This window comes from Pelobates fuscus, chromosome 6, assembly GCF_036172605.1.
Source record: "Pelobates fuscus isolate aPelFus1 chromosome 6, aPelFus1.pri, whole genome shotgun sequence".
NCBI classification, from domain to species: Eukaryota; Metazoa; Chordata; class Amphibia; order Anura; family Pelobatidae; genus Pelobates; species Pelobates fuscus.
This window is the reverse complement of record NC_086322.1, coordinates 110,692,486-110,719,910: the sequence shown is the minus strand read 5'-3', so window position 1 is coordinate 110,719,910 and position 27,425 is coordinate 110,692,486. Positions and strand designations below refer to the sequence as shown.

General features: G+C 41.3%; 2 protein-coding genes across 3 annotated transcripts in view; one reads left to right on the top strand and one right to left on the bottom strand.

Annotated features, from left to right (window-relative positions):
• The window catches only part of WDR17 (WD repeat domain 17), a 110,583-nt gene extending 109,047 nt beyond the window's left edge, over window positions 1–1,536 (top strand). For both annotated transcript variants that reach the window (XM_063458160.1, XM_063458159.1), the window contains one exon: window positions 824–1,536. In XM_063458160.1, the coding sequence (XP_063314230.1) occupies window positions 824–943 (120 nt within the window). In that variant the 3' untranslated portion in view covers window positions 944–1,536. The remainder of the gene's footprint in view (window positions 1–823) is intronic.
• A 2,353-nt stretch (window positions 1,537–3,889) lies between these two features.
• On the bottom strand, window positions 3,890–20,100 carry SPATA4 (spermatogenesis associated 4). Its single transcript, XM_063460012.1, has 6 exons — window positions 19,860–20,100; window positions 18,698–18,827; window positions 7,317–7,435; window positions 6,211–6,431; window positions 5,022–5,135; window positions 3,890–4,087 (listed from the first exon to the last, which is right to left on the bottom strand). Exons 1-6 carry the CDS (start codon window positions 19,961–19,963, stop codon window positions 3,972–3,974), a joined length of 804 nt encoding a protein of 267 aa, XP_063316082.1. The 5' UTR covers window positions 19,964–20,100; the 3' UTR covers window positions 3,890–3,971.
• Between the last annotated feature and the right edge of the window lie 7,325 nt (window positions 20,101–27,425).

The window sequence follows — 27,425 nt, the reverse complement described above, 5'->3', positions numbered from 1 at the left end:
TAAGTACATTATCTTCTATGAATAATGTTTTGGTAAAGTAGAAAATAAAGGAAATAAGTGTCTGATCTTCAGCTTTAGGTAAGATTTACACATGCTTGGACCTATTTACGGTATATCCTTTATAGGTGACTCCTAGTTAATATATTTCTCCTTTTATTCACCATTCCTCTATAATCATCAGTAGTAAATAACGTTATCGCCCGAGTTCAGATTCTGCTATGTCCTACTTAAAAGAACAATACCGTGTTAAAACACAATTTCAGCTTTAACGTGTGGAGTGCTTCTTTAACCATATCTATGCCAGGTGCTCCACAATGTCTGCCCAACAGCCAGGTGCTCCACAATGTCTTTCCACTGCTTTACTCTGCCTAGAAATAGTGTCAGTGACGACAGTCTGCCTTTCCTTTCCCAATGGAATTAGGCATGCCTGGCCTTGAATGTGTCAATCATCTTTTAGACTGCTTGTCATAGGGCAGCATGGATAGAATCTCTCACTTCCACTTGTATGATCGTTCATGTGGAGTGAATCAGGAAGCTTGACGGCCAGAGAGTGTTTACAAATGAATTCATAAAAGTGTTGCTCTTTTTTAATTGGCACTTTTATGAATTAAAACAAAGGAGCGTGCAGTTAACTTCTACAACACTTCAGCAACTGTCCCTATAAGCTGGTAAATTTATAAATTAGCTTCAAAGACAATGAATGGTTATAGGAATACCAGGCATTATACATGGTAAGGTGTACTAACGTATCAACCTAATCACTGTCACAGTAGGTAGGATAACACTTGTGAATGTTTAACAGTATGTCCCTTTGATTTTGCAGGGCCCTGTGTTCTTTCTTGAGGATGGCAAGTCTGCAATCTCATTGAACGATGCTTTAATGTGGGCAAAAGTCAATCCGTTTTCACCTTTAGGAACAGGAATAAGACTAAATCCTTTCTGAATCAATTTTGGTTGTTTATATATGCCTCATTATTGAGGTTGTTTAGTAAAAAGCTGCTTAACACATGATAATACATAAATGTGTGGATTGGATTTACATATTTATGCTTTAACAAACAGTGCGTTTTTAGTGAACAAATTATCATGCTTGTTTCTATTTTAATTTTTTTTTTTTTTTATTCCAACCAATGCAGCTATAGTTTATAAACATTGTGTTTGGCAATGGTAATATCCTGTTAAACCCAGTACATAATATGGGAAATGAGCTTAATGGTTTAAATACCCAAAGACCAGAATTCTATGTTTAAGAGTTTGTGTCACATGTATGCAGATTACATGTATTCCGCACAGGGTCACAAAATTCTTAAAATGTTCGAACAAATTCTCTGATTGTTCTTGTTCATGCGAATGCTGTACATATGTCCAAACAAAGAATTTAAACTGTGAGATTTATTAATGTAAATTTTAGCATACAATTTGTACTGTAACTGAATGTGTCTAGTACAGCACTTAATAGAAAGATGAATGCCTACATTTTTTTACCATATACATTTCCCTTACATAAATTGTTTATACAAATGTTATATTTAATAAATAAACTAAACAGATTCATTATGGTCATAGTGTTTCTTATAAATAAAAGGTTCTCTTTTTTAGCAGCATATATTTTTTCAGTTTGTTTCACTTTTCTTCGGTTATCCATTTTAAAAGATTTTAGGCAATAAATGTATTACATTGTTTTTCAGGGGGTTGCTTTTAAATACTTTCTAGGTAAGAATTATTGTACAATATTTCACAACTATATACAAATTGATGCAACTCAGTCATTCAAATAAACTATTGACAATCTTTGTGTGTGTGTTCTCTTTTAAAAGTATTAAGTCGTTTCCTTCTAACAAACTTCTGTCCAAAAGCAACCCCTTAATAACCATCAACAAATCATGATTTTATAAATGAGAATATGAATTTATAATATTGATAGACTCTTACAGAGACAAAAAAAAAAACAGAATTAGAATGATTAGAAACACTGGTTATTTATGAATACTAGACATTTTCCACTCTATTTATAGCCTGTGTGTCATGCAAAGTTCTGTTCATGTTTTGCTTGTCAGCAGAGATTTAAATTTAAACAGGTTGTCTAAGCTCCATAACCAAAACAAAAAGCAATCAATAGAAATATCAATTTATCCTTCCTGGTAAAATATTTTATAAATAAATAACCTCTACATGCGGTTATAGTGGTGCAAGCACAGTCCTCCAGTTCTGGGTGCATTTTCACGGCTTAAACAAAACCAAGGGTGACCAAGCAAGTATGTAAGCGTAAAATATGGATGATATGGAACACTTGTAAAACAGCAAGCGAGGATCATGCCATAGGGACCTCCGGATTTGTCAGAACCACACATGTCTGCATTAACAAGTATAACACTGTGTCTTTTGAAATGTGTTTCCCTTACCTTGGCTTCATGCCGAGACTTGAGTAGACGATGTGTTAAGCAGCTATACCTACCCAAACCATAACACTACCCCCATCATGTTTTACAAAGAAGGTAGGGTGCTTTGTGTGGCGAAACCGACCTTGCCACGTGTCCTTGGAGGGGGCTGCTTGCCCGCCTCTTGCCTTTGGACTATGGCCCTGGGAGATTGGGCCCTTTTACAAAAAACGTATTCGGCCCTAACAGTGCATGTCACTCATTTTGGCCCTTTTAACACAGTGGGGCCATTCGGTACTTGCCCTGTGTGAGCGGTGATACCCCCAGATAGCTATGCCATGGAGCCTATTCATATAATGAAAGACTATGGGAAAGACTTTGGCTCCATGGCAATTAAACTGTATTTGTGTGGTCTGCGTGCCATTCACCTAATAATGTGCACGCAGACCTGAGCTATCTGGGGATATGTTACATGTCTGTGTTTAATGTATAAAAGTGACTTTATATATTTTAAAAACATTATCCTGTATTTAGGTCCCCACATGTGTAATGGAGTTTTGTCTTTGACCTGGGAGATAATTGGATTACTTCTCCAATTATCTCCAGGGCAGAAGGGAGGAAGCCAGGGTGCATTGTGGGGATGTTTTTACTTTTACTGTTTGCCGTTTTACTTTTTGATTAAAATACTGCCAGCCAGGGGGAACAAAAGATACTTTTACTAACTTTTGAACCCCTGGTCGGATTCATGCCATTTTTTAATATGTTGTTCCCCTGAATGGATTGATTGTGGATATGTATTTTGTATGTGAATGTGATGTATGGTTTTAAAGTTACAGAGTATGTGTGGAAACTGTATTTTTACTGTATGTAATAATTATGTTAATTGCTTATCTGAGGGGAGGGGATGTGTGGGTTGTACTGTTACTTGATTGGTTGTTTTATGCCTCCCCCTGGGTGTGTCCTGTATGTGCACAACTGTAATAAAAAGCAGGCTGGGTGTTCCAGACCTGAGATTCTGCTTGACCCTCAAACCGATGTGTCGTCTCATTTTTGGGGGAATTGGATTGTATGCTGACTGCCAGGAGTGTAAGCGGATTATATGCTTTTCCTGTTCAGCTATTCCAGGGTTCGTGCGTTTCCAGTTCGGGAGTTGGAAGATTTGTACAGTTTGCAGTCCGGGAGATTGGTGCTTGCAGTAGCTGCTGGTCTATGGAAAAGGGGATTATCGCCTAAACTGGGTTTTATCCTCTTGTAAGTGAAACGGTCCGTTACACTTTGGACCTTTCTTTCGCTACATTTTTCACTTTCTAATCAGTCTGCTACAGGCTAATGTTCATCTTGTCGGTACATTAGCTTTTATTTCAGAAACCTACTGTTTTTATGTAGCTTTAATAGCTTGGCCAGTTTGATTTGGTCAGTAATTGGCTACTGGAGCGTATTGGACTTTTATCAGTATGACATTTTGGATTTTGCATTATATTTAATAAATAATAAGGCAATAAAGTGCAACAAACATTTAAAGAAACACCATTTATTGAAACCTCAAGTACAATTGCATTTCAATGTGGATGTGTATGGGCACTTATTACAACTTCATGATAAAGAAGATGCCAGTGAGCTTACGCTTGATAATACAAAGCTTCTATCGGCTTGTTTGACTTTAATTTCTTTGAACTGAACACTGGTTTTGCTTCGGATATCTGAAGTACCTATAAAAGTAAGGAAAAACTTAATTTACAAAGTTATAAAAAGTATCAACTGCTGAAAACATTCTATATATGTATTGCATAGGAAAGGTTGAAAGCTCAACACCCAGCCTTACAAGTCAGAACTTAAGGGAAAATGCCCAGATGTGACTCGATCGACAAAAATAATGCAAAAGGAGAAAAAAGGAATGCACTAATGTTTGTTATCCATTGTATGTTACAATTAAGAGAAACAAAATGCAACACAAAAATATAACGAAAGGCAAGTGGAAATAGGGGTGAAGGTAAATAATCATTAAGATACCGGGCGGATCAAAAATAAATAAATGACAGAGCCACTTCATCGCATTGTCTTCACCACAACTACTTTTGCAGGAGGGAGATAGATGTCTAATATAGCCAAATTCAGCTTCATCCACTGCCGTTTTTTTACGGTTTTTACATAATTCACTCGTTATCACATGCACAGAAATGATGAGCAATGGATGTAGACTGCTTTAAGGCTTGTGCTGTCATTTTAATTATTAAATGATCAAGGGGTTTCATTCCTTTCTAAGCAACATTCTGTAACACAAATTAATGACTTCAGACAATGTAACTCAATGGTTCCATAGACACATCACTGGTAGATATTTAGATTGTGTTTAAACATTGTAAGTCCAAACTCATATATTCTTCTTTTCTCCAAAACAGGCTGATATTGCCCAAATATTTCACCACATTGTTTATTGTGCACAACAATGGAATTAATATGGAGTCTAGTGTAAATTTATGCTCTGCATTTCTACATCTATACTAATAATCATGAGCCAACTAATGATCATGGAGATGAGTTGTGAATAGATTTTACATGGGAAAATAGCAGTACATCCATAGCTAATCTTTGATTTAGGTACATTTTTTACATACACAGTTTAGATGTGTTTAAAACACTCACTTGAAGTAGAAGAGGAGGATCTTTTAGACAGGTTATCGTCATCTTCTGTTTGTTCAGATGAAGGTGGAAGACGAATGGCACGTTCTCCCATTGTTGGTTTTACATTAAATCGTTCTAGCAGAAAAAAAAAAAAAAAGGTACCATATATACTCGAGTATAAACAGAGTTTTTCAGCACATTGTTTGTGCTGAGAAACCCCAACTCGGCTTATACTCGAGTCACTGTCTGTATTATGGCAATTAACATTGCCATAATACAGACTGGGGGCTGTGGGGGCTGGCAGGAAGCACTTACCTCTCCTGCAGCTCCTGTCAGCTCCCTCCTCCTCCGCGCCGGTCCGTTCAGCACCTCTGTCAGCTCCCAGTGTAAGTCTCGCGAGAGCCGCGGGGTCATAGTGTGGCTCTCGCGAGACTTACAGTGTGAGCTGACAGAAGAGCTGCACGGACCGGCGCGGAGGAGGAGGGAGCTGACAGGAGCTGTAAGAGCTCTCTGCCAGCCCCCCTTCCCCCCCACTGAACTGCCAATGCCACTGGACCACCAGGGAGTGAGAGCCCCCCTCCCTGCCATGTATCAAGCAGGGAGGGGGGGGACGAAAAAAAATAAAATAAAATAATATTAAAGAAAATAATAATAAAAAAAAATATAACAGAAGAAATATTACAATTATAATAATTAAAAAATAATAATAAAAATGCCCACCCCCCCACCAAGGCTCTGCATCACACTCTGCATCACACACACACACTGCACTCATTATATACACACACTGTAAATAAATATTCAATTAATATAATTTTAGGATCTAATTTTATTTAGAAATTTACCAGTAGCTGCTGCATTTCCCACCCTAGTCTTATACTCGAGTCAATAAGTTTTCCCAGTTTTTTGGGGTAAAATTAGGGGCCTCAGCTTATATTCGGGTCGGCTTATACTCGAGTATATACGGTATATTATTTTATCCATCACTTTATCAACAGGGACTGATGCTTTGGTGTTATTACTTAAGACAAGCAATCAAAGACATATCTATGATTATGTACAGGTTTCCGTAAGAAACGTCAAAGCTGGTGGTGGTCCAGACGCATGTTAGAGGGTGACAAGAATAATCAAATGGAAATGGCACTGAACAGTTACATATTCACGTTGTTTTACCACCTACTAATCTTTTCACGTTTACAGAAATACTCACTCGGATCAAGAATCCTTTCCTGCTGCCTGTGTTGCACATGTAATTCCATCAGAGCTTGAATCTTCTGCTTATTTATGTTGAGATCAGGTTCTGCGAGAATTTCACTTAGAGTAATATTGCTCTTTACAGATTTTGTGGCTGTTGACCTTGCGACCATAGGTAAACCCTCCTGATAATACCAGTCCGTAAAGTCTACTTCATTGTCCTGTACGGTTTTGATTCTGAAAATATATGGTTTAGCATAACCCAGGAAAGAATAATGCAGATTGGTTTATCCAGTTTTGAACATTCATCTGGCTAGTGTTCATTTAATATAGAATAATAAAAGGTTAAAAATTATTGATACAACTTTACTCGAGTCCTGGCTTGTTTCATGGCTTATGTATGTTATTCAACTTTTTACATTTAGACATTTGTTCTAGAATGGCTCTTTATATAGAATCCTGTATAATTGTTCTTGGATATCCTACTGTCGTTAACAATTTAACCCCTTAAGGACCAAACTTCTGGAATAAAAGGGAATCATAACATGTCACACACGTCATGTGTCCTTAAGGGGTTAAGGAATACTGTAGCCTTAGGAATACATATCTTTATTTTAACGCTACAGTATTCATGTCCCTACTTAATTTAAGTACCCCTCAGCCTGCAAAAAGGAATATAAATTATTTACTCACCAACTTTCTTAGCGCTGCCGCAGCCTCATACAAACATGATGTCATTGCCTCGATGCGCCTACGATTCCGCCATAGAGAATCAATGCATGCAATGATTATCAATGTACGACTGTGACAGCACTGCGTATGTGTGCATGGCATCACAGTATGGTAGGGTACAGTCCCGGCTCTAATAAACAGAGCCTTGGAGGCGATGGTCGAAGAAAGTTTGCACAATCAAACTGTTTACATTTTTCCAACTTTGTATTCTAACTGACTCAGGCACCTCAGCCATTCTCTTGTAGGTATGCAAAATGTATCTGCACACAGGGAACTTCTTCTCTCTTTAGAAATGTAATGCTGCTTGCCATCTGTATTCCCCTCCAGTAACTAGGCTCCTACATATTCAGAAGAATTGCAATTGCTGTAATGTAGAATAAAAACACTCACCGTTTGTTAGTTAGCATTACATAAATATCTTGTAGTATTAATTCTGCTGCACCAGGTTTGCAATGCATAGTTCCATCAATTAATTCTTTGGAAATATTTAAACTTCTTTTCAAGAGAAACTGCAATAAAACAAAAGTTAAAATGCATTAATCAAATTATGACAGGTTACACAACAACCTCTAAAGTCAGGTTAACCTTCTAAAGCTCTGTTAATCTATTAAACTGATGCTATGTAGTGTATGAAATAGCTCCCAAAGCATTAACACAAGGCTGTATAAATTATAATTATATATATATATTAATTATCAACTAACGGCATATAAATGCACAAGATATAAACAATCATCTGCCATTGTTACTGACTGCACTGAATTTAAAAGGAACAGTCCAAGCACCATAATTACTACAGCTCACTGTCGAGATTCCTGCAAGGGAAAGTAGGTGGGAGGGGCATGTTCTACGTCAGAGCAGCACCAGCAACAAACAGTGAGAGAGGAGAGAAAGAGCCAGGATGATTTATTGCAGCAACTTTAGAATACAATCTAAGAATGGAGACAGAGAACAAATAAAGTTTTATTTACACAAAGCATAAAGTGTTGGGAACTTTTAACCGGTTATTATGTTATTTATATAGCGCCAACAAATTCTGTAGCGCTGTACAATGGGTGGACTAACAAACATGTAATTGTAACCATACAAGTTTGACACACATGAACAAAGGGATTGAGGGCCCTGCTCAATGAGCTTACATACTAGAAGGAGTGGGGTAAAGTGACACAAAAGGTAATGGAAGTATTAGGGAAGTAGATTGATAGAATAGTATTCACTGAAGACTTAGTGTGAGTTATTTTAATGACAGTTGCAGGAGAGGAATCAGTTAAGAGCCATTAATTTCATTGGAATGCTTTTGTGAAAAGGGGAGTTTTTAAATGATTTTTTTTGAAGGAGTGGAGACTGGGTGAGCGTCTAACGGAAAAGGGAAGGGAGTTCCACAGGAACGGTGCAGACCTAGAGAAGTCTTGAAGGCGAGCATCAGAAGTGGGAGTACGAACAGATAGATGCAGGTCTTTGGCAGAGCATAGGGACCTAGACGGAACATACTTGTGTATTAGGGAGGATAGTCAGATGGGAGTAGCATTATGAAGAGATTTGAAAGCAAGAACCAGAATTTTATATTGAGCCCTATTTCTTACGGTAAGCCAATGCAGTGACTGACAGAGGGATGAGGCATGGGACGTGCGAGCGGACAGGAAGATGAGCTTCACCGCCGCATTCATAATAAATTGCAATGGGGCATGTTGGGAACACGTAAGACCACTGAGAAGAGGATTGCAGTAGAAAGGAAAGTCTATGCTTCCCAAACAGGGATTTGCAGGAAATGTGTCTTACAACAAGTGTAACACCCACTGAAACAAGATCGATGGTCTAAGCAGGAAACGAATGAAAATATGAGCTTTTCACATTGTTAAGGGAATAAACACTTAGTTGTATAACAGGAGTCCAGCCAGATGGCTAGAAGACTGAAAATGTATATATCTGTCATGACAAGTTTACTTGAAGACACAAGGTTTTTGTTTTTGTGCCGTAAGGAATTCTGAAATATCAATAAATTATTTGAAATCATAAGTTGTCTTCTTATTGATGTAAGTCAGCGTTTCAGGTTTACTGAGAAAACTTTTATTAGGATGTTGAAGTCTGCTCAGTCAAACTGAGACGTTGGCCGAAGAAACAGCAATATGGTTTACACTAAAAAGTACCTAGAGGAAGGGGGGAGTACAAGTTTTGTGAGGATTTATAAAGTTACCGAGTCCAATGTAGGGCTTGCCCATTTCAGTTCTTACACATTGACATTTGCCAGATTAGTTTGATGGGCATATGTTGCCTTTCAGACCATATGGCAGCCCAGGAAGTAGTATTACAGCCGTCATGGCATACCAGACATCCCAACATGCAAAAGCTCATTTCAGGGAGGTGGCTTCTCCAGCAACTGCACACCCCACATGCACACTGCCATGCATGCATGCACACTCACTCAGCTACACACTTGCCTATATACACACTGACACACACTGGCACATACACTCACTCAAAAACACACACACACGGCATTACAATTTGATCTGCAGCCACCCTTAGCTTACCTTGTGTCCTGGCTGAGGCTGATGGGAGTGAGCATGTATCTCACTCCAGCCTCCCCTTGCCTCCATGCTGCCTGTGTGCTTTAGCTTCCTCCAGTCTACTCCCTCCGGCTCAGCTGTCTTTTTAGCTGGGAGGAAGTGACAGGCTGTTTATCACTTCCTCCCAGCCAGCAGATACTGCAGGGGCCGGTCTGGCTCTTAAAGGGCCAGGCAGCTGACCAGGCCCCTGCTCAGAAATAATATTAATGGAGGGTTTCTTAATATATGCTAAATGCCCCTAATATATTGAGGGCATTTATCATATATTTTAGCCTGGAAATCACACACATAATCTGTGATTATATATATATATATATATATATATAATCTGTGATTATATATATATATATATATATATATATATATATATATATATATATATATATATATAAAATAATGAAGAATCCTTGCACTCAGGCTATAATAATAAAGTATACTTGCCGGGTGCTTAACCTGGGACTTTAAACATCCAGTGAAAAGTAGTGATGGTAGCACTCACGGTCTTCAGTTAAATATCTTTTCTTCTTTATTCAACAAGAATTAAAACATAAGGTCTAGGATCAACGTTTCAGTCCTCTCTTAGGACTTTGATCCTGATGAAAGTCCTAAGAGAGGACTGAAACGTTGATCCTAGACCTTATGTTTTAATTCTTGTTGAATAAAGAAGATTTTTAACTGAAGACCGTGAGTGCTACCATCACTACTTTTCAATATATATATAAAAATATAATATCAGATTGTGTATGTGATTTCCAGGAAATTGTTTGACACTTGAGGGTGTCAGGGAGTCTCACTACAAATACGGGAGTCTCCCGGACCTACCGGAAGACTTGGGATGTCTGGCATACCATTCTCAAAAGTAGACAGCTCAGGTTATTCAAAATGGGGAATGTCCAGTCTTTTTTAGTAGCCACTTATGAACACTAATTTTGGCCAGGTTTTGTAACTATTTGTTTTCTGCCATATTTCACACAAAAACTGGACTTTCACGGAAGATATTGTCTTTATACATTTTCCTGCCCTAAAACACTTATATTTGTGTTCTGCAATGTCTCACGAGTACAACAGTGCACTCATGTACAGGTTTTATGGTATTTTGGGAAGTTACAGGGCAGGACATGGGGCATGACCATTCGAGTCATCATACCTGGAAATTTGACGAAGTGATTTTTTGGGCCTGTCGCCTTCTGAGGGTTTTTCCAGCACTGGTAATGTATTTGACAACTGCAGAGCTGCAGAAGCTGAAGGCTGATCCAACTGCCATTGAATGGCTGAAGTATTCAAATCACTGAAGTGGTGATGGTGCTTAGAGTAACCGTCTAATGAGTGGATAGCACTTTTTGTTTCCGATGGGGAAGAGAGATACAAATCATGCTGTTCCAAGCAAAGGATTTGGATACTAGTGAAACAATGTGTTTTTGATATGTATTAAGGCCTTTTGGCCTGTAATTGTGGGAGGGGTGTATGACTCACCTTCTCCCTACTAAAGGGACACCCCTTACCTGGCTCCATACCGCTCGAGGTCAGCGCTACATCCTGAATCCACTTCCGGTTCACGGACGGCGCCATCTTGCTTTCGGAAACTCCGCGTTTTTCATCAGTGTTAGCTGTGTCCAGGAACTCCTTACAGGTCTTTCCACGGCCAGCCACGCACAAAAAACCCGGTCTTCTTCGCTGATCGAGTCCTCAGGACTTCTAAAACGTAAGTCCGTCGCCCGGATCACTTCCCACGGCGTCGCGATCGTTATACAGCCTTACTTTACGGCCACACGCTTTACGGCCAAGTCTCAGGCGAATTAACCCTCTGGTTTCCGGAAACCTTTGTACTGAGTATGTAGCAATCTTATGCTTTGCCTTTCTCCCTCCTACATATCAGTATCCACAGTTTGTTGCTATTTTATCATATTATAAGATTTTAGTACCTGGCAATTAGGATTATCCGGTTTAAATAAGCATATTATAGTTTTCATTGAGTGCCACAGACTGTATTTTTTTTTTTTTTTTATTCTTTATTTTATTCGTGCATAGTGGTAACAACCGTTTGCACTGCCACAACAGCTGGTGCAGACAAATACGTAAACATCTTGAAACATTGGTATGGCATCAAAAACAGTGCACATTTTTTGATTTTTGAAAGTCAAGACATACGGATTACAAGCACGATTTTTTAGTTTGCGCATGCGTAGTTAATTAGATCATTCTTTAATTTTATATTACGAAGTTTCCTCAAGCTATAGAGCAACCTGTCAGTTATAAGTGACTATTCATTAGGTACACAGTGTGACCACAGACTGTATTTTATATACATATGATGATCATAGCATATCCTTCCCATTTCATGTTTCACATAAATTGTACTTAGATTAGGGCTCAATGTATTATTAGATTGGGATATATTAGTCCTGGTATACATATACAGAGTTTTGCTTGAACAAACTTTACATTATTTTGTGTACCTCCCATCAGCACTTATAAAAAAAAAAAAAAAAAGGGTTTTGTTCTGTTTAAACACACCATGTACACTTTTCATTACATGGCACGTTTCATATGCTGACTTTTTCTTTATGTACTCAAATTACATACACAAGAACTCGGTCTTAAAAAATCTCATGAACTTTCGGGTTAAGTCACACGCCTTGATTCAACGACTCATACGTCATTTTTCAGTGTTTAATAATAAAATTAAAATGATTACTTTCTTCTTACATACTTCTTTAGAAGTTATATTTAACGCCCTAAATTAAACTACATGGTCACAATACTACACCATATTAGACTACAAACACTAGCAAGCATACTCATTACTCTTGTCGCCATAGAGACACATTACACAAACCAAATACCCAATATCAGACCTTACCACATAACATGACCAGTTAGGTAACTACCATTCATGAACATTTCCCTTACATATGTATATATAAACTCACTACAGTTTTTTAGTCTACATTGGCATCAAAGGATCCAAATCTCACACTTTGCATATCTTGTTTCCAACCTCTAGGTTTTTCCAGGTTTTTCTATACCTGTCGCTTATCAAACACTTACATACTACCAGGTACGTTAAGCCTGCTCACACCGTATATCACATACGGTTCCATCTCTACATAGGACTTGGTAGGGGTTATAGGCCCAAATAGGTATCTCCCCTCTGGGCTTTTGCCTATCGGTTAGTGGTCCGCGAGGCCAACACCCCGCCTCAACGTTTCGGAGGTAATGCCCCCCGGGCCACACGTAAGTTAGGCGCCTCGCAAAATTATAGAGAGGGCGTCACCTGTCACTCCCTTCCCCTGTTTTTCTTTTATTGTCACCGAGAGGCCTACGAATTCCTGCCGCTATGTCGGGCGGCCTCAATAACCCCTCGCGCCAACGCATAGATAGAGCCTCTCACAGCCACTTGGCAACTAGAAGGGCCTCACCTGTCACCAAATAACAAGATTAATGTTTCGCCTTATCCGGCATAATTAGCTTGCCAGTACATCCCCTGGGGTTTTCACGCTAACCATATATTTTTTCATCTAGTATGTCTCAAGAAGGGGTAGAGGATTTCTCCATCCCGAGTACTCCGGCCAGAGCAAACACCCCATCACAGGAGGAGGATATGGCTAGCCCAGCTTCTTTCAGGTCATGGACTATCCCTCGCATCACTAGCGAACTCAGGAGACGACAAATCCCTTTCCCAGCAACAGCAAGGAAAGCAGAACTTTACAAGTTACTGCACACCTCAACCGATAATAGGGACGCCGGGGAGGGATCTGGCCAGTCTAACCCAGGAGACATACATGGCATGCTCACATCCCTCATGGCCTCTATGAGCAAGGTCAATTCTAGGCTGGAGACACTTGAATCGGTCACTACAGCCCTCACCATGGCTGGAACGGCCGCGGCAATCCCCACGGCAGTGGCTGGATTGCAATCAGTCTCCCCAGCCATCACCTCGGACGACAAAGAGGTTCACCCTGCCCACATGATACCCGAACACCTCAAAAAAGATATCCTGGAAGGTAAAGATGTCAATCTGGCCTCACTACTAATTGCCTCCCAGGATATAGTGGAACATAAAACATACGCTTATGACGATGTTTCTGTGGTGATAAAAGCTAGGGATGCACGTTTAAATAGGAAACTTATTATTCCAGAATTTGTTTTAGCTTTTGGTATTTATCGTGATGTGATGTGTACTGTATATCCCCACAGACGTGAGGAGTTTGACTTGTATATACACAGGCTGGTGGCAGGGCCGGATTAACATAGGGGCTGATGGAGCTGCAGCTCCAGGCCCAGGCCCATGGAATAGGCCCATTTTAAAAAAAAAAATTTTTTTTTTTTTTTTACTTTTTTAATTTTTTTATTTTACACACTACTCTACAAACTGACTGGTATTTTACTGGCACAGATGGTATTTGAGGATGCCTGGCCGTGCCGGTATTGCAGTAATACCGGCAATACAAATGCAGATATTCTTCTCAGTATAAACAGAGATTACGCTGCAATAGCAGCACCAGACAGTAGGGGTCACTGTGTGTGGAGAGAGGCAGGGATAGGAAGTTACAGCATATCTCTCCCTGCCTCTCTCTACTCACTAATCCGCGGGGGAGCAGCTACACAGCACAGAGAGTTCAGACAGCAGCTCCCAGCCTGCAGAGACAGACTACAGCTCAGGGAAGTGTGGAATGAGGGGAAAGTCAGCAGGGAAACATGGGGACACTGAGACACTAGGGGACACTGGGAGACCTGGGGACGCTGAGACACATGAGGACGCTGTGAGACATAGGGACATTGGGATACAGTGTCCCAATGTCTATGTCCACAAGTGTCTCAGTGTCCCCATGTCTCTCAGGGTCCCCTAGTCTCCCAGTGTCTGTGTTCCCATGTCTCTCAGTGTCCCTAGTGTCTTAGTGTCTCCAAATGTCTCAGTGTCCCCAAGTCTCCCATTGCATGGTTCCCCATTTCTCTGTGTCCACATGTCTCCCAGTGTCCCCAACTGTCTCAGTGCCCCCATGTCTCCCAGTGTCCCTGGGTCTCTGTGTCCCCATGTCTCACTGTTTCCCCATGTCTCTCAGTGTCCCCTAGTATCTAGTGACACGGGGGACACTGGGAAAAATGGGGACTGGGCAACATGGGGATACTGACACTGTGATTCAGAGGGACACTGATGCCAGGCTGGCCTTCCAATTCTTTTTTGGGATGTTCGCCCTTTTGGCAGTTCTGGTCACGTGATTCGCGTCAGTGGCCCACCTTTTACCACGCCCATTGACTTCCTATTTCACTGGACACTGCTGTTAGGGGGTATGGATTTACTTGAAAGATCCTTTGAGATTCTCTCCAACACCATCTCCATCAGATACATGACGCTTGAGAGGTATGACTGTTTTAGTGTTTTTGGACAATAAGATTCTGTAATTAGGCCCCATCGTAATTGTCAGCACCAGGCCCACTGGGCTCTTAATCTGGCCTTGGCTGGTGGACCTGGGCAACAAATATGGTGGGTCAGCTTTCTATGACTACCATAGATCCTTTTCTGCCAAAGTGTCTGGCGCCTTCTCTCAGTACGGGAAAAGGTCCAACTGGAGTAAGATTGATACGGTCATTTTCTGCAGACACTTTGCAGGTCTAAGAGCACCGGCCTGTGCATACTGCTCCTCCATGGCCCATACGGCCAATTTTTGTCCAACCACTGCAAACGAACCTACTACTTCACAGGGCACTGGTTCCGTTGGTTCAGCAGAGAAAACGCCCAAAGATAAACTGGGACGTCCTATCAAGTTTTTGGGGAAATCCCAAATATGTAATAATTTTAATGTTGGTGCATGTAATTACAGCGGATGTCGGTTATTGCACATATGTTCAAAATGTTTTAGGGCACATGCGAAAACTATGTGTCCGAATAAAATGTACCCTAAGCAATACTTAACGGATATAAATATTTCTGTACTCACGGCATTACTGTCACTACATCCATCTAGACACCTGGTAGACTTCATCATCACTGGTCTATCACAAGGATTCCATACTGGTCTAATACACATGCCTACAGGAATCCTTGAATGCCCTAATCTGCAATCTGCCCAACAAAACCCTACAGCGGTGAGCACACTTATAGCCAAAGAAGTGTCAGAGGGCTTCTTATTAGGACCCTTTCAGTCCTCTCCTTTTACCACATGGAGGACAAATCCCATTGGTATTGTCACAGGGAAGTCTTCCCACAAACAAAGACTTATCATCGATCTGTCTGCACCTCACACCTCTGCCACACCAAGTCTGAACTCCCTTATCCCCTCTGAGGAATTTTCTCTTCAATACTCCACCATAGATCACGCCATTACGGCTATCATGCAGGCAGGGGTCGGAGCATGGCTCAGCAAGACTGACATAACAAATGCTTTCAAATTATTGCCTATCCACCCTACATGGCACCTGCATGGCATTGAGTGGACCGGGCACTACTACTTTTTCTCACGCTTAACGTTTGGTTCAAAAAGTAGTCCGGCCATTTTCGACATATTCGCCGAAACACTATGCTGGTTATTGTTAAATGTAGCCAGATGCCCTACAGTTATACACTACTTGGATGATTTCTTACTGATCAAAGAGAATGTTTCCCCACCCAGTAGCCTCATAGAAACCATCAGTCTTTTTAAACAGGTGGGCGTCCCAGTTTCGCCACCAAAACCGAAGGACCAGATACAGTCATCACTTTCCTAGGAATCATACTAGACTCAGCCAACATGCAAGCCAGCCTGCCACACACCAAGATAGAAAACATTCTTACCAACATCAACCTTTACTTACACCTCGGTACTTGCAACCGCAAAGAATTACAATCTCTACTTGGGTCACTAAATTTTGCCATGCGCATTATACCTCAAGGCCGGGCTTTCATCTCACGACTCCTACACATGTTCCCACTGTTTAGCAAAGATGCACACAGGTTACCCCTGGATACCCAGGCCACGGCAGACCTACTTATGTGGAGAAACTTTTTAACCACCTGGAATGGGAAAAGCATGTTCCTCCCTGAACTGTCTGACTCTTCACCTACCGTCAGACGCGGCGTCTACCACAGGTTTTGCAGCAATTTACAGGAATAAATGGCTTTGGGGTAGTTGGCCTCCAGAGGTTCAGGACCTGGAGAGGTTTTCAACTACCTCAGCTCTATTTGAGATATATCCCATTGTGGCAGCTGCCGTGACATGGGGGCATCTATGGGCAGGTTCGTCAGTACGTTGCTACTCAGACAACCAAGCAACATGTCACATCATAAACAAAGGTCGATCCAAATCACTGACCATTATGAGGTTCTTGAGGAAACTCACCTGGCTGGCTGCGTGTCACAATTTTTTCTTGGTTTGTGTGCATGTCCCAGGTGTATGCAACACGGCTGCTGACCATTTGTCTCGTTTCAATTTACAGGCTTTTCGACAAATACTTCCGTCAGCTGCACGCACAGCCACGACCACTACACCTTTCCAACAACTAGTAATGGACTAGACGCTATCATGCAACATAGCAGGACATTGTCACAATTAGCGCTATCCTCCAATACCCGGAAGACCTATGACAGGGCTTTCCTTCTATTCAAAAGATTTCTGTCATCACACAATATCGCACAACCTTTCATTATGACATCCTTGTTGGGTTTTGCTTCCTTTTGCCACCTCAAACTCAAATTATCATACAACACAATCAAGCTATATCTAACAGGCATACAACATCACATGTTAACATTACAACCAAACAACACTAGTTTCATGTCCTCCTACCAGATCAAAAACATCCTTAGGGGTATTCAGAGATCCGAACCCCCACGTACTGCGCAAAGGCTACCCATAGACGTCAATATTTTCAAAGATCTATCCAAACTACTAGATTTAAAACCCTTTGCCAACAACACAAACCTTGTTATTAAAACCGCCATCTATTTAGCTTTTTATGGGTTTTTAAGACCAAGAGAATTTACCGCCATCAACACAACCCAGTCCACTCACATTCTGCTTCACTCACACTTAACAAAACACATGGATTACTATATCTTGGCTCTGCATCACGCCAAAACCAATCAACACGCACCTCCGGTAGAGGTTAGATACTATCCTACCCACAACGAATGGTTCCCCGTCACATTACTGGACACATATACCCAGTTTTTACTAGCATCACCATCTCAACCACTATTCTGTCTACAAGGTTCTGTACTCACTACCACCACCTTCATGACCCACGTCAGGTCATTACTTACACAACTAGGCCTAAAAGCAACCAACTATTCGGGCCACTCCTTCCGCATAGGAGCAGCCACTACAGCGTCCAGTGCAAACATTCCAGTACATGTTATCAAGTCACTAGGACGCTGGAAGTCTTCTGCATACTCTAGATACATACCTAACCCAGTACAAGAAGTTAGAAATGCCTTTCAAGATATGTCTGGTTAAAGTATGTATATTGTTCGTTTCGTAATAAATTTGATTTTCTACTTTTGCCCTCTTTATTTACAGGCCTACCTCATCGTCGGTTCCGGCACACCACAACCGACTTGCTCTTTTAATACCATCCCACACCTAACAGTGTTTGTATCTTCTGTACTATCATGAGCCCTTAACACAAATATAGCTTCCTTGTGCCATAAGGACCTCTGTAATTGTTGCAGGCCATGATGCTTGAAATGTCCCTTTAAATGTTAAAATACCACTGGGACAGGTCACCCAGCGACAAGTACACCTCAGTTGCAAAGTACCCAAGGTATGCCTTAGCTTAACATAAACAAAGTATACTGTATTTTAGCATGAAACAGTGAAGTAATCTACATAATGTCTGAAGTTCATACTATGTTACCTGGCACATAAATAAAGAACTAAAGTCCACTAACAGCTGTGGGACCGCATATGGCTCGTGTGATTGGGGAGACATGATGACAATATAATTGCACCTTTGTTTGAAAGTCCCTGCCACTTAGCAACACAGTCTGATTTATTTACATTAACTTTGAAAAACTAACAAGCAAACTAAACTGTTTTGGCTAAAATGAAATAAAAAATAAATAAATAAAAATTCATTGAGATATTTTCCATCTCGGTTATACCGGCCTAATTTTTCAATTGAATTCTCTACTATTTTCATGTTAAGTAAACTTCAGTAAGCCACATTGCACAGTATGAAGAGATGTAGTTAAAATAAATAAGTATTAATAATAAATAAATTGTGCACCTTTTCTAGCTGGGACCAGTTGCTTAATTTGGTAGCCAGGGAAGTTCCATTTTCGTAGGAATGTAATGTGATATCTTCTGGGTAATACCAATAGAAGATTTCAGCAGCGATGTATCCATTGCAAAGGTCTCTAAAAACAAATTTACACAACAGCAAAATTAAAGTGGCTCTGTCACCTCCCCCAAAATGTGAATATTTAATAAAAATAAAAAATATTTAAAAATAAAGGCTTTTGGAATTTCACTTACATTCCATTGCAGTCACAATATACAATACAAAGTTAGGACTAAGGGTAAATGCCTAACTAGGCAAAAAGTTAAACTACTGCGGTCAGTTTTTGCCACTTGCCACTGCCGTCTCTAGCGATAGCTGTGGGAATTATGTTTTGTCTTGCTTCCTGCGGGTCAATACCAATGGAGGCTCCCGCAGTCTCCTCCATAACAGCAAAAATGGCTACAACAAAGGTATAAAATCAGGCAAGCATAACTCAGCTCTGCTGCATCCCTGGGTCACAGTTACCCACGTGGCAATGTCATTATCTGGGTTCTTTGCAAAATCTGGAAAGACCCCAGAAGGTGACAGAGCCGCTTTAAAGGAGCACTATAGTGCCAAGAAAACAAACCCGTTTTCTTGGCACTATAGGGTTATTAGGTCCCCCCACACTCCCTCAGGGCTGTAGGGGTTAATTGAGTAATTGAGCTGAAGTGGTCTACGTGCCTATAGTGGTCCTTTAAACAGATGGGCTACCAGCAGATGGAAGTAGCAAAAGAACAAAAACGAAAAAACTCTTAAAACATCGCTAAACAGTGCTATTCTGTTCTCTGTACAAGATGTATGTTAACCGAAAACCCTAAATACACACGTATATATGACAAATGTTTAAAAAATGACATGAGTTTGTGGTGCTATAGGTAGAAGTTAAATACTGTGCAATGCATTTCACACAATGCACAGCCAGGAGAACAGCTGGCTGAGCATACTGGGAGTTCTGTGTCCCACAGTGCCCATCATTGTAATACTGAGTTGGCCAATAAGAGATCCAGTTCAAATCATTGAATGTTTACAAAGCATCATGGGAGTTGTAGTTCTGCCATAGCTGAGGCTCTCCATGTTGGCCCACTCCGCTGTTCTGGTACTATGTTTCTGCCTTCCTGTCTGATACCTGCGGAAGTTTTTGGGGCAGAAGCTCAGGTCCAGGCTCTGCAGCCATCTTATCACCTCTCGGGGGACCCCGGTCCTGCGCGGGGCCTGGGGGTATGACGTCATCACCTCTCCGGGGGTACAATCCGCACAACACTCCACCAGGATTTATGGTCTGGTAAACGGCGTTAGCGGTAACCATGGCAACCGTTACCAAGCAACAGACAGCACACACCTAACAGCCAATCGGAAGCAAGGATTACTCCGCCTATAGCAGGCTCGCCGCGTTCTATTCCGCCGCTGTGGATCATGGGAGATCAGAGCGCCTGTACTCCTATAGAGTGTTAGTGTGCATGGATGGAACGCTGGTGTAAGCATTGGAGACAAACACCATGCTTCACATTAATGGGCAGGACATAACTATACTGCCATTATATTCAGTGCGCATGCTAAGGGAGGGATATCTGTCTGCTTACTACATCCTCCCCCATTATAAACCCCTGTTCTGGGGTATCTAACTAAGTGCATCTTATAACAGGATCACCAACCTCTGCCAGTCATGATGGTCATATTACATTTTATTTTGTGTTTTTCGCACACGTTTTATTTTGGTAGCTAAATATCAAAGCAGCCACTTGAATCAAGACCCAAAACTGAAAAGTGCTCCATCTGGGTACTAAGGAGTTTGTTTTTTACCCTCCCAGCTGGTATTGGGCAGATGGGGTTGCACTGTTCCTTTTTTTTTTTAAATACGGAGGTATTGCAGGATTGTTTGGAATACCTGACATTGCTGCATTTTTTGTAAATTTTTAATTTGCACCTTGGCCTGCCTAGTTGGTACATTTGCTAATAAAGGTGGAGAATTTGTAATGACCCCTTGATAGTGGCATAGCTGATGGGATCTAGTGGCCAGGGAGGGCAGGTAAAGGAGTTCTACTGACCTGAACCATTCCCTTGTGGGCCCAGACAACTTCCTCCGGTAGGAGGTGCATGTGCGAGAGTACAGCATTGATATAGAGCCAGGGTGGTGACAGTGCCGCCTTAATGGGAAACTATAGGCAACTAGACCATTTCATCTCTTTGAAGTGGTTTAGGTGCACTGTCCCCCTTAAACCTTGCAGGTTTTTTTTTTTACACGCGAGGACATACAGCATCAAGGAAAACCCTGTAGGAAGGCATTGAGGCAATGCTTTCCTATAGGTAAGGCTCACTGCATATTCGGTCCCTCTATTGGCTGACATTGGTGTAGGTGGAGAGCAACCCTGCGCTGAGGGACAGCACTGGAATCGGTAGTTGATGGTGTCACGGAAGCCATGACTTATTGTATAATATGCGTTCTTGTTCCCTTTTTCCCTTGGGACAAACCCAGGGCTCCTGGCCTTCTCTTCCCTAAAAGACTATATCACTAACACTTCTTCCCTCCCCTGCTGCACCCTTTTCAGCAAAGGGCGTCCTACCGGGAACCACCTAGTAATCTCATGGAACTCTAGATCAGATCACAGGAGTGCCCCGGTCCTGTCAAACTTTAAATGGGTAGCTTTCCGTCAAAAAACTACCAATCACACGCAAATGGCCTGGAACTCTAAGGCGGATTAGAGAATGCCCGCAACCCGGTAAAAACTTTACCTATGCATAACTCGGGCGTTTTTTTCTCTAAAAGGGTGCTTGGTCCCAGGCTTTCCAATTACATAAAATATGTGGGAATATGTGTCAAAATGATAGTTATTAACAAAAATGTATTATTATTTTGTATGTGATATTTCGCCATGGGTCTTGGTGTTTGGCAGTTAATTAACTCAATTATGTTCCAGACACCAAGACGCCTAGGAGTGACCTGCATTGTTGTAACCTAAGACCCCCTATGGTTTGAAGAGGTATAAACTCACTTATTGTACCCAATATGACTGATTGCATCCACTATAATGAGGGGATCAAAAGAGCTGTAACACTATTATCACATCTGTAACAAGGACTAGCGGAGGAGTAAAGCAATGGTGACACCCGCCCTTGGAACCCGTGACAGAATTGAATCTGTTACAACACCAGGGGGATTCGCAGGGGCAGAGGCACACCTTAGTGTTAGGAATACGTCTTTGTAAAGTGTTCCTTTAAGGTAAGGGCCATTGTGTTTTGCTTTGCACAAGCCCCAGGTGTTTCCTCCCACTGCTGTAAAAACCCACCCTATATTTATTCCTCTGTGTACAGCAATAACTGACATGTAGAATAGTTTTTTGATAAATTATAGGGTCGTATTACAGGCATGATTTTTTTCATTAGTGGTTTTGGTGTATAGATCATGACTCTGTAGTCTCACTGCTCAATTCTCTTTTATTTAGGAGTTAAATCACTTTTTTTTTATAAAGTCTAAGTCACACTTGCTGAGAATCACATGGCCTCCCTACACACGTTCTAGGAAGTAGATCATTTCAGCTAAGTAGGTGAGGACAGCTGTATAGAGAAAGGAGCATGGCATGGGAGAAAAGGTAAGTAAAATAGTGTTTTTTTTCCTAACAGGGACACTATTACACTGCAGCGCAGGGGTAGGCAACTTTCGGCACTCCAGATGTTGTGGACTACATTTTCCCCGATGCTTTGCCAGCATTATATCTGTAAGAGCATTATGGGAGATGTAGTCCACAATATCTGAAGTGCCAAAAGCTGACTAATCCTGAAATAGCTTGAGGAATACACATTTGTATCTTGTGATGTGAACATCAAAAAAGGAAAACGTGCCTGGAATTCCTTTATCATGCCATGGTAAACAGCTGCATATTATCCAGATGAAAGAGTATACTTTTAGTATGAGTGTACAAATAACACAAATTCAAACGTGCCCCGTCTACAATGATCAGTCATGTTTTTAGTAGTAACCATATTTCTATGACAGTTATGATGAAGAAAGCTCCTCTTAAGCAGTAGTCAGTTACCACATAGGTCTCAATCTTAAAGGTGGTGCATATGTAGCCTAACTGAGGATATACTCCATTATTTGCTTTCTTGGATACAAGCATCAACCTTACCTAGTCATCCAAGACCACCTGGGTGTTGATTGAATATAAATTAATGTTTTTTGAATGATGGACTTCCATGGTGGATGTGGTGACACACACACATATGTACAAAACGTAGGTCATAAGAAAATTGATATTTATAATAGTAAGGGAGAAACTGATGTCCCTCTGAATTTTAACTTTGTGGGCACTTTAGGCAAGGGAGTGGAGGAACATGGTTGTGACTTTGGTGATAAAGATAACATGAAATGTGTTGCACCCATTGTACAGCGCTAGGGAATTTGCTGGCTCTATAGAAATAATAAAATAATAATAATAATAATCCAGCATCATCAAAGGTGAGCCAATGGTCAAAGACCATATTATTCCTGTCCTAATGTGTTTTATACCCCACCTCCTATAGACTGTAAGCTCATTTGAGCAGGGTCCTCTTCAACTTATTGTTCCTGTAAGTTTTCTTGTTATTGTCCTATTTATAGTAAATTTACCACTCTCATAATATAGTAAAGCGCTACGGAATCTGTTGGCGCTATATAAATGGCAATCATAATAATAATGTGCCAGCTTTTTTAGTATGTTTTACAATTGCTATTTTGTTTTTTTTTTTCAGCCCACTCTCCTCATTTACCTCTATTTATTTTTATGGAAAATCTTTCATTAGTGCCGTATTGTGATCATTTGCATGGTATGCTTTGGCTGTGCTCTGACAGCATACCAATTAAAATTAAAATATAAAAATGTTTTTTTATTAACAATAGTGTTTAGTTATCTGTCAGGATGTGCACAACATGACAGGGCAGTTATAAAGGAGTAAGAGATTTTAAAGAGGAACATAGCCGCTACTGTTTGTTTTAGTTGCTGAATGTCAAAGCCCCATCCTTTGGCTCTTTGTCAAACTGTTTGCATAGTCTTTGTTTAAAGGGACATTCCAAGCACCTTAGCCACTACAGCATGCTCTAATTATGCCAGGAATTTTCTGAAGCCATTCCATGGTAAGTCATGAAACCATTTTGCCTAGGTCCTGCCAGAGAACCACGGCCATAGCCCCTGAGCTTGCTTTTGCAGGGCATGCACACCAGCCTGATGCGCTGAGATCATCCAATCCAATGCTTTGTAGCTACCAGAGCTGCCTGTCTAATAGTACTATACTTCTGGAATGCAGGTGTGTGATAATTGTGATAAAATTCAAATTAACTAATTCAGCATGATTGATTGATCACTAATGAGCAAATTCATCTATTATAGATAGTTAAGATGGCACTTGTCTTAAACTGTGTCGCACTAAGAAATTCAACTAAGCTGACATTGCATAAAATACTTAGACTGTGTCGCACTTAGAAATTCAACTAAGCTGACATTGCATAAAATATTCCATAGCGTGTCTGGCCAATATCCAAAAAGGCCCACGTGCTGAAAAGAGGGATCTGGTGCCAACAATGTGTAGAAAGATAAGAGTAGGGACATAGATAGAATAAGATACCGCATGTGTATGGCATGGGCCTTGGGGGTCATGACCGGCCTGATCAACCGTACTGATTACTTAATGTGCATGACAAGATACATGCTGGGCTGCACTGATAAGAAATCTTGGAAAAGTGACAAACTTGGTAAAAGGTATAAAAGACGGAGAAACTTGGCACTCACTTGGAGAACTACCCACCTGTACTGCGGACGTGTGTTGCTGGTCTCTGCTGTTCCCAGAGAGGGTCCCTCCAAGCCTGACTGTCAGATTTCCCCCAGTCGTGCAGTGAGGACACAACCAAGCCCCTCTAATGGTGATGTATACTTAAGCTGATATATCTAGATACTAAGCTGTTTTGAAGTGAATGCATGCAACAACTTAATGAGAGTTAAGCTTACTCTGTATTGGGTCCCCTTGTGGACAATAAAGTGTGATGTGAATTCTTATCTGCAATTTGGTCTCTGTGTGGTTTCTGTTTCCTAGAGCCCAAGATACTCATCCCGAACTGGGTTGTGTGCCCGCCAATATCGTTATAACCCTTATTTGTGCTTCATGAATTTAATGATTAGGCACAACATTTTGGTGACGAGGATGGGATGAGTGTTAATTGGGCAAGGAAACTTGAAATCAATAATTTAAAATAGTTCTAAAGGTTGTTAAGCATAGTTAAAAGGAAATTGTGTTTGGAATTTGTTAGAACTGTTTATGTAAGATAAGGAAATTGTGGTTAGAAATTGTTAGAACTGCTTAGACAAATCGTGAGTTCAGTAAAAGCGAAACTAACATTGTACAAAGCCTAATTTCTGCTGCGTCACGGAGGAAAAAAGACATTTGCAAGCTGTCAGTTTCTCCCGTGCGTTGCAGTGAAATATGCTATAGAGATTTTAAGCTTAGAAAACAAGCACTACGGTTTCTAAAGTTTCTTTGAACATTGTGTAAACTTGAAAATGTTTGCATGACGTTGCAAGAGCAAGATTGGTGAGTGAATGCTCGATCTAACATGATTGAGGAGTGCTTCTGAAGATTGATTGGAGAATACAAGTTGTGCTCAGTTGGTAGACGCCCCTATACATCTTAAAGGTGTGTAGAACGCCAGTGCCGCTGGGGAGCGATACCCTCAAACAGGCTAGCGTCCTGAATGAGGCTGAATTGCTGCTTATTTAATAAAAACTCAATACCAGGTATTGAGATAAGGTCACCAAAACCACAAGATTGTTTGGGGTGATTCGGACACGAATGAGTGATTGTGCTTGGTCAGTTAACAAGTGCCCCTACGCGCCTTAACGGGTGCTGGAAGCCAGTGCTGACTGAGGAAGTGTGAGATTGTTGGCTCGATCATAGCTGTCCCTATACACTCCACAGAGTGTGTAGAGTGTCAGCGTGTTCGGGGAGCGCAAACCTGCAGCCAGAATAGTCATCTTGGCAGGCTTGAGTGAAAGTTTTTCCCCTGAAGTAACCACAGGAACTTTGCACAATGTTTAAAGAGAATAAGAAACAGGGTGATGATGCCATCATTCCCGGATGGGAAGATGAGCCATATGCAGTGATTGCCAGTGAATGGGCTCGTTCAGCTGGCAAGGGTAACGATGAATGTGAAAGAAGTGAAATTGACATGCCTACTAACCTTCTTGATTGCCTGACAAAGATTCCAAAAGATAAGTGGCAGAAAAGAGGTTGGGCAATACTGAATGCCTATAGACAGACACATAAAGCTAAATGTCTGATAGAAAAAGAAAAGCGTTTGTATGAAATGTTATTGCAAAAATCTGTGATGAATGTGACCAAGGCTAAGGGTAAGGTTGGAACTCGTAAGATTAGCAAGAGGAAGATGCAGGTGTGTTTGGCACAGATAGGATCCAATTGGGATCCTGACACTTGGGATGGCAACATCTGGAGCTCAGATGATGAGTCTGATGGAGTAAATGCCTTGCCTGTGGTCAAAAGAAAATTGGAGTACACTGACCTGGGGCAAATTAGCAGGACCTCCATGGAAGACTATACTCAGCAGGAGATGGCTGACATTCTTTCAACCTTCAGGCAGCGGCCAAAGGAACCGCTGGATGAGTGGGTTGTCAGACTAGCCGAGACAGGGGCAGGAGGCATCAATCTTGATGCCATGGACTCACCAAAGTTAGCCACTATCTCAGAGGATGAGAATGTCAGGAGGATGCTGTTAAATGGACCCCCTGCAATAGAGGGGAATCCGGCTTCACTCACCCTCCTTGAATTTGTCCAGATAGGGTTGAAACTGAGATATCCATCTGTCAGGGACTGGCCAGATAATGACAAGCCTTGGTATGGGCTGACAGATGCAGTAAGGAAACTGAAACAGGAGATGGTCAGACAGGCTATCCAGAATTCCCAACAGCTGGATAGACTCATGGAAATGTCTGTGACAGTTCAAATGAGAAATAAGATTATAAAGACTGCCCCTCCAGCATATAAGCAGGTAATAATGACACTGCTTATAAATCAAACAGGAAACTCATTGCAATTGGTTACTGAAGCCATTATGCAATTGGGGGAATTGGGAGACTGGGCCCCCAAGACCCAGGCGCCCAAGAACCCTGGTGAGGGAGGTTCCTCCAGATCAGGTCCATCAACGTTCAAACCGTCTGGGACCCCAAAGGAGGGAAATAATGAAAACAGGGTAAGTAGAAAAGAAATGTTTATGGCTCTCATCAGAGAGGGGGTAAGTAAAGAGCAGATTGATGGGAAAGATACCCCTACACTCTGGAGGTTATACAAGCAGAAGGGGCTTTATAAGAAAGGAGTTCCGGTAAATAACCTACAGACAGGTGCCCAAAATCCTTGGGGATGGCCAGACAAAGCCCCATCCCTTCCTCCGGTGCAGGAATTACCAAAGCTACCTGCTTTGATTCCCACCGCACCTCTCTTACCAGAAGGAGGAGAGGTAGCTAGCTTGCCAGGAAAGTTGGGGGAGGAATTGGAAAAGAATTTCAAAAGACTAGGCGAACTCAGTAAACAGGCACAGGACTGGGTGGCAGGGATGGTACGAGGTCAAATAAAAAGAGGAAAGGCACCAGGGCAAATATGGCAGGTGGATTACATAGGTCCACTTCCTATGAGTAAAAATTGTCAATATGTATGCACG

What these genes read in the sequence shown, in the direction of transcription:
- SPATA4 (XM_063460012.1), bottom strand. Translation starts at nt 19,963, where the DNA reads ATGACGTCATACCCCCAGGCCCCGCGCAGGACCGGGGTCCCCCGAGAG. An exon ending in GGAAAGGATTCTTGATCCGA is followed by an intron (nt 5,136 to 6,210) that starts GTGAGTATTTCT and finishes TTTTTCTGCTAG; the next exon opens with AACGATTTAATGTAAAACCA. An exon ending in ATCCTCCTCTTCTACTTCAA is followed by an intron (nt 4,088 to 5,021) that starts GTGAGTGTTTTA and finishes TTACTTTTATAG; the next exon opens with GTACTTCAGATATCCGAAGC.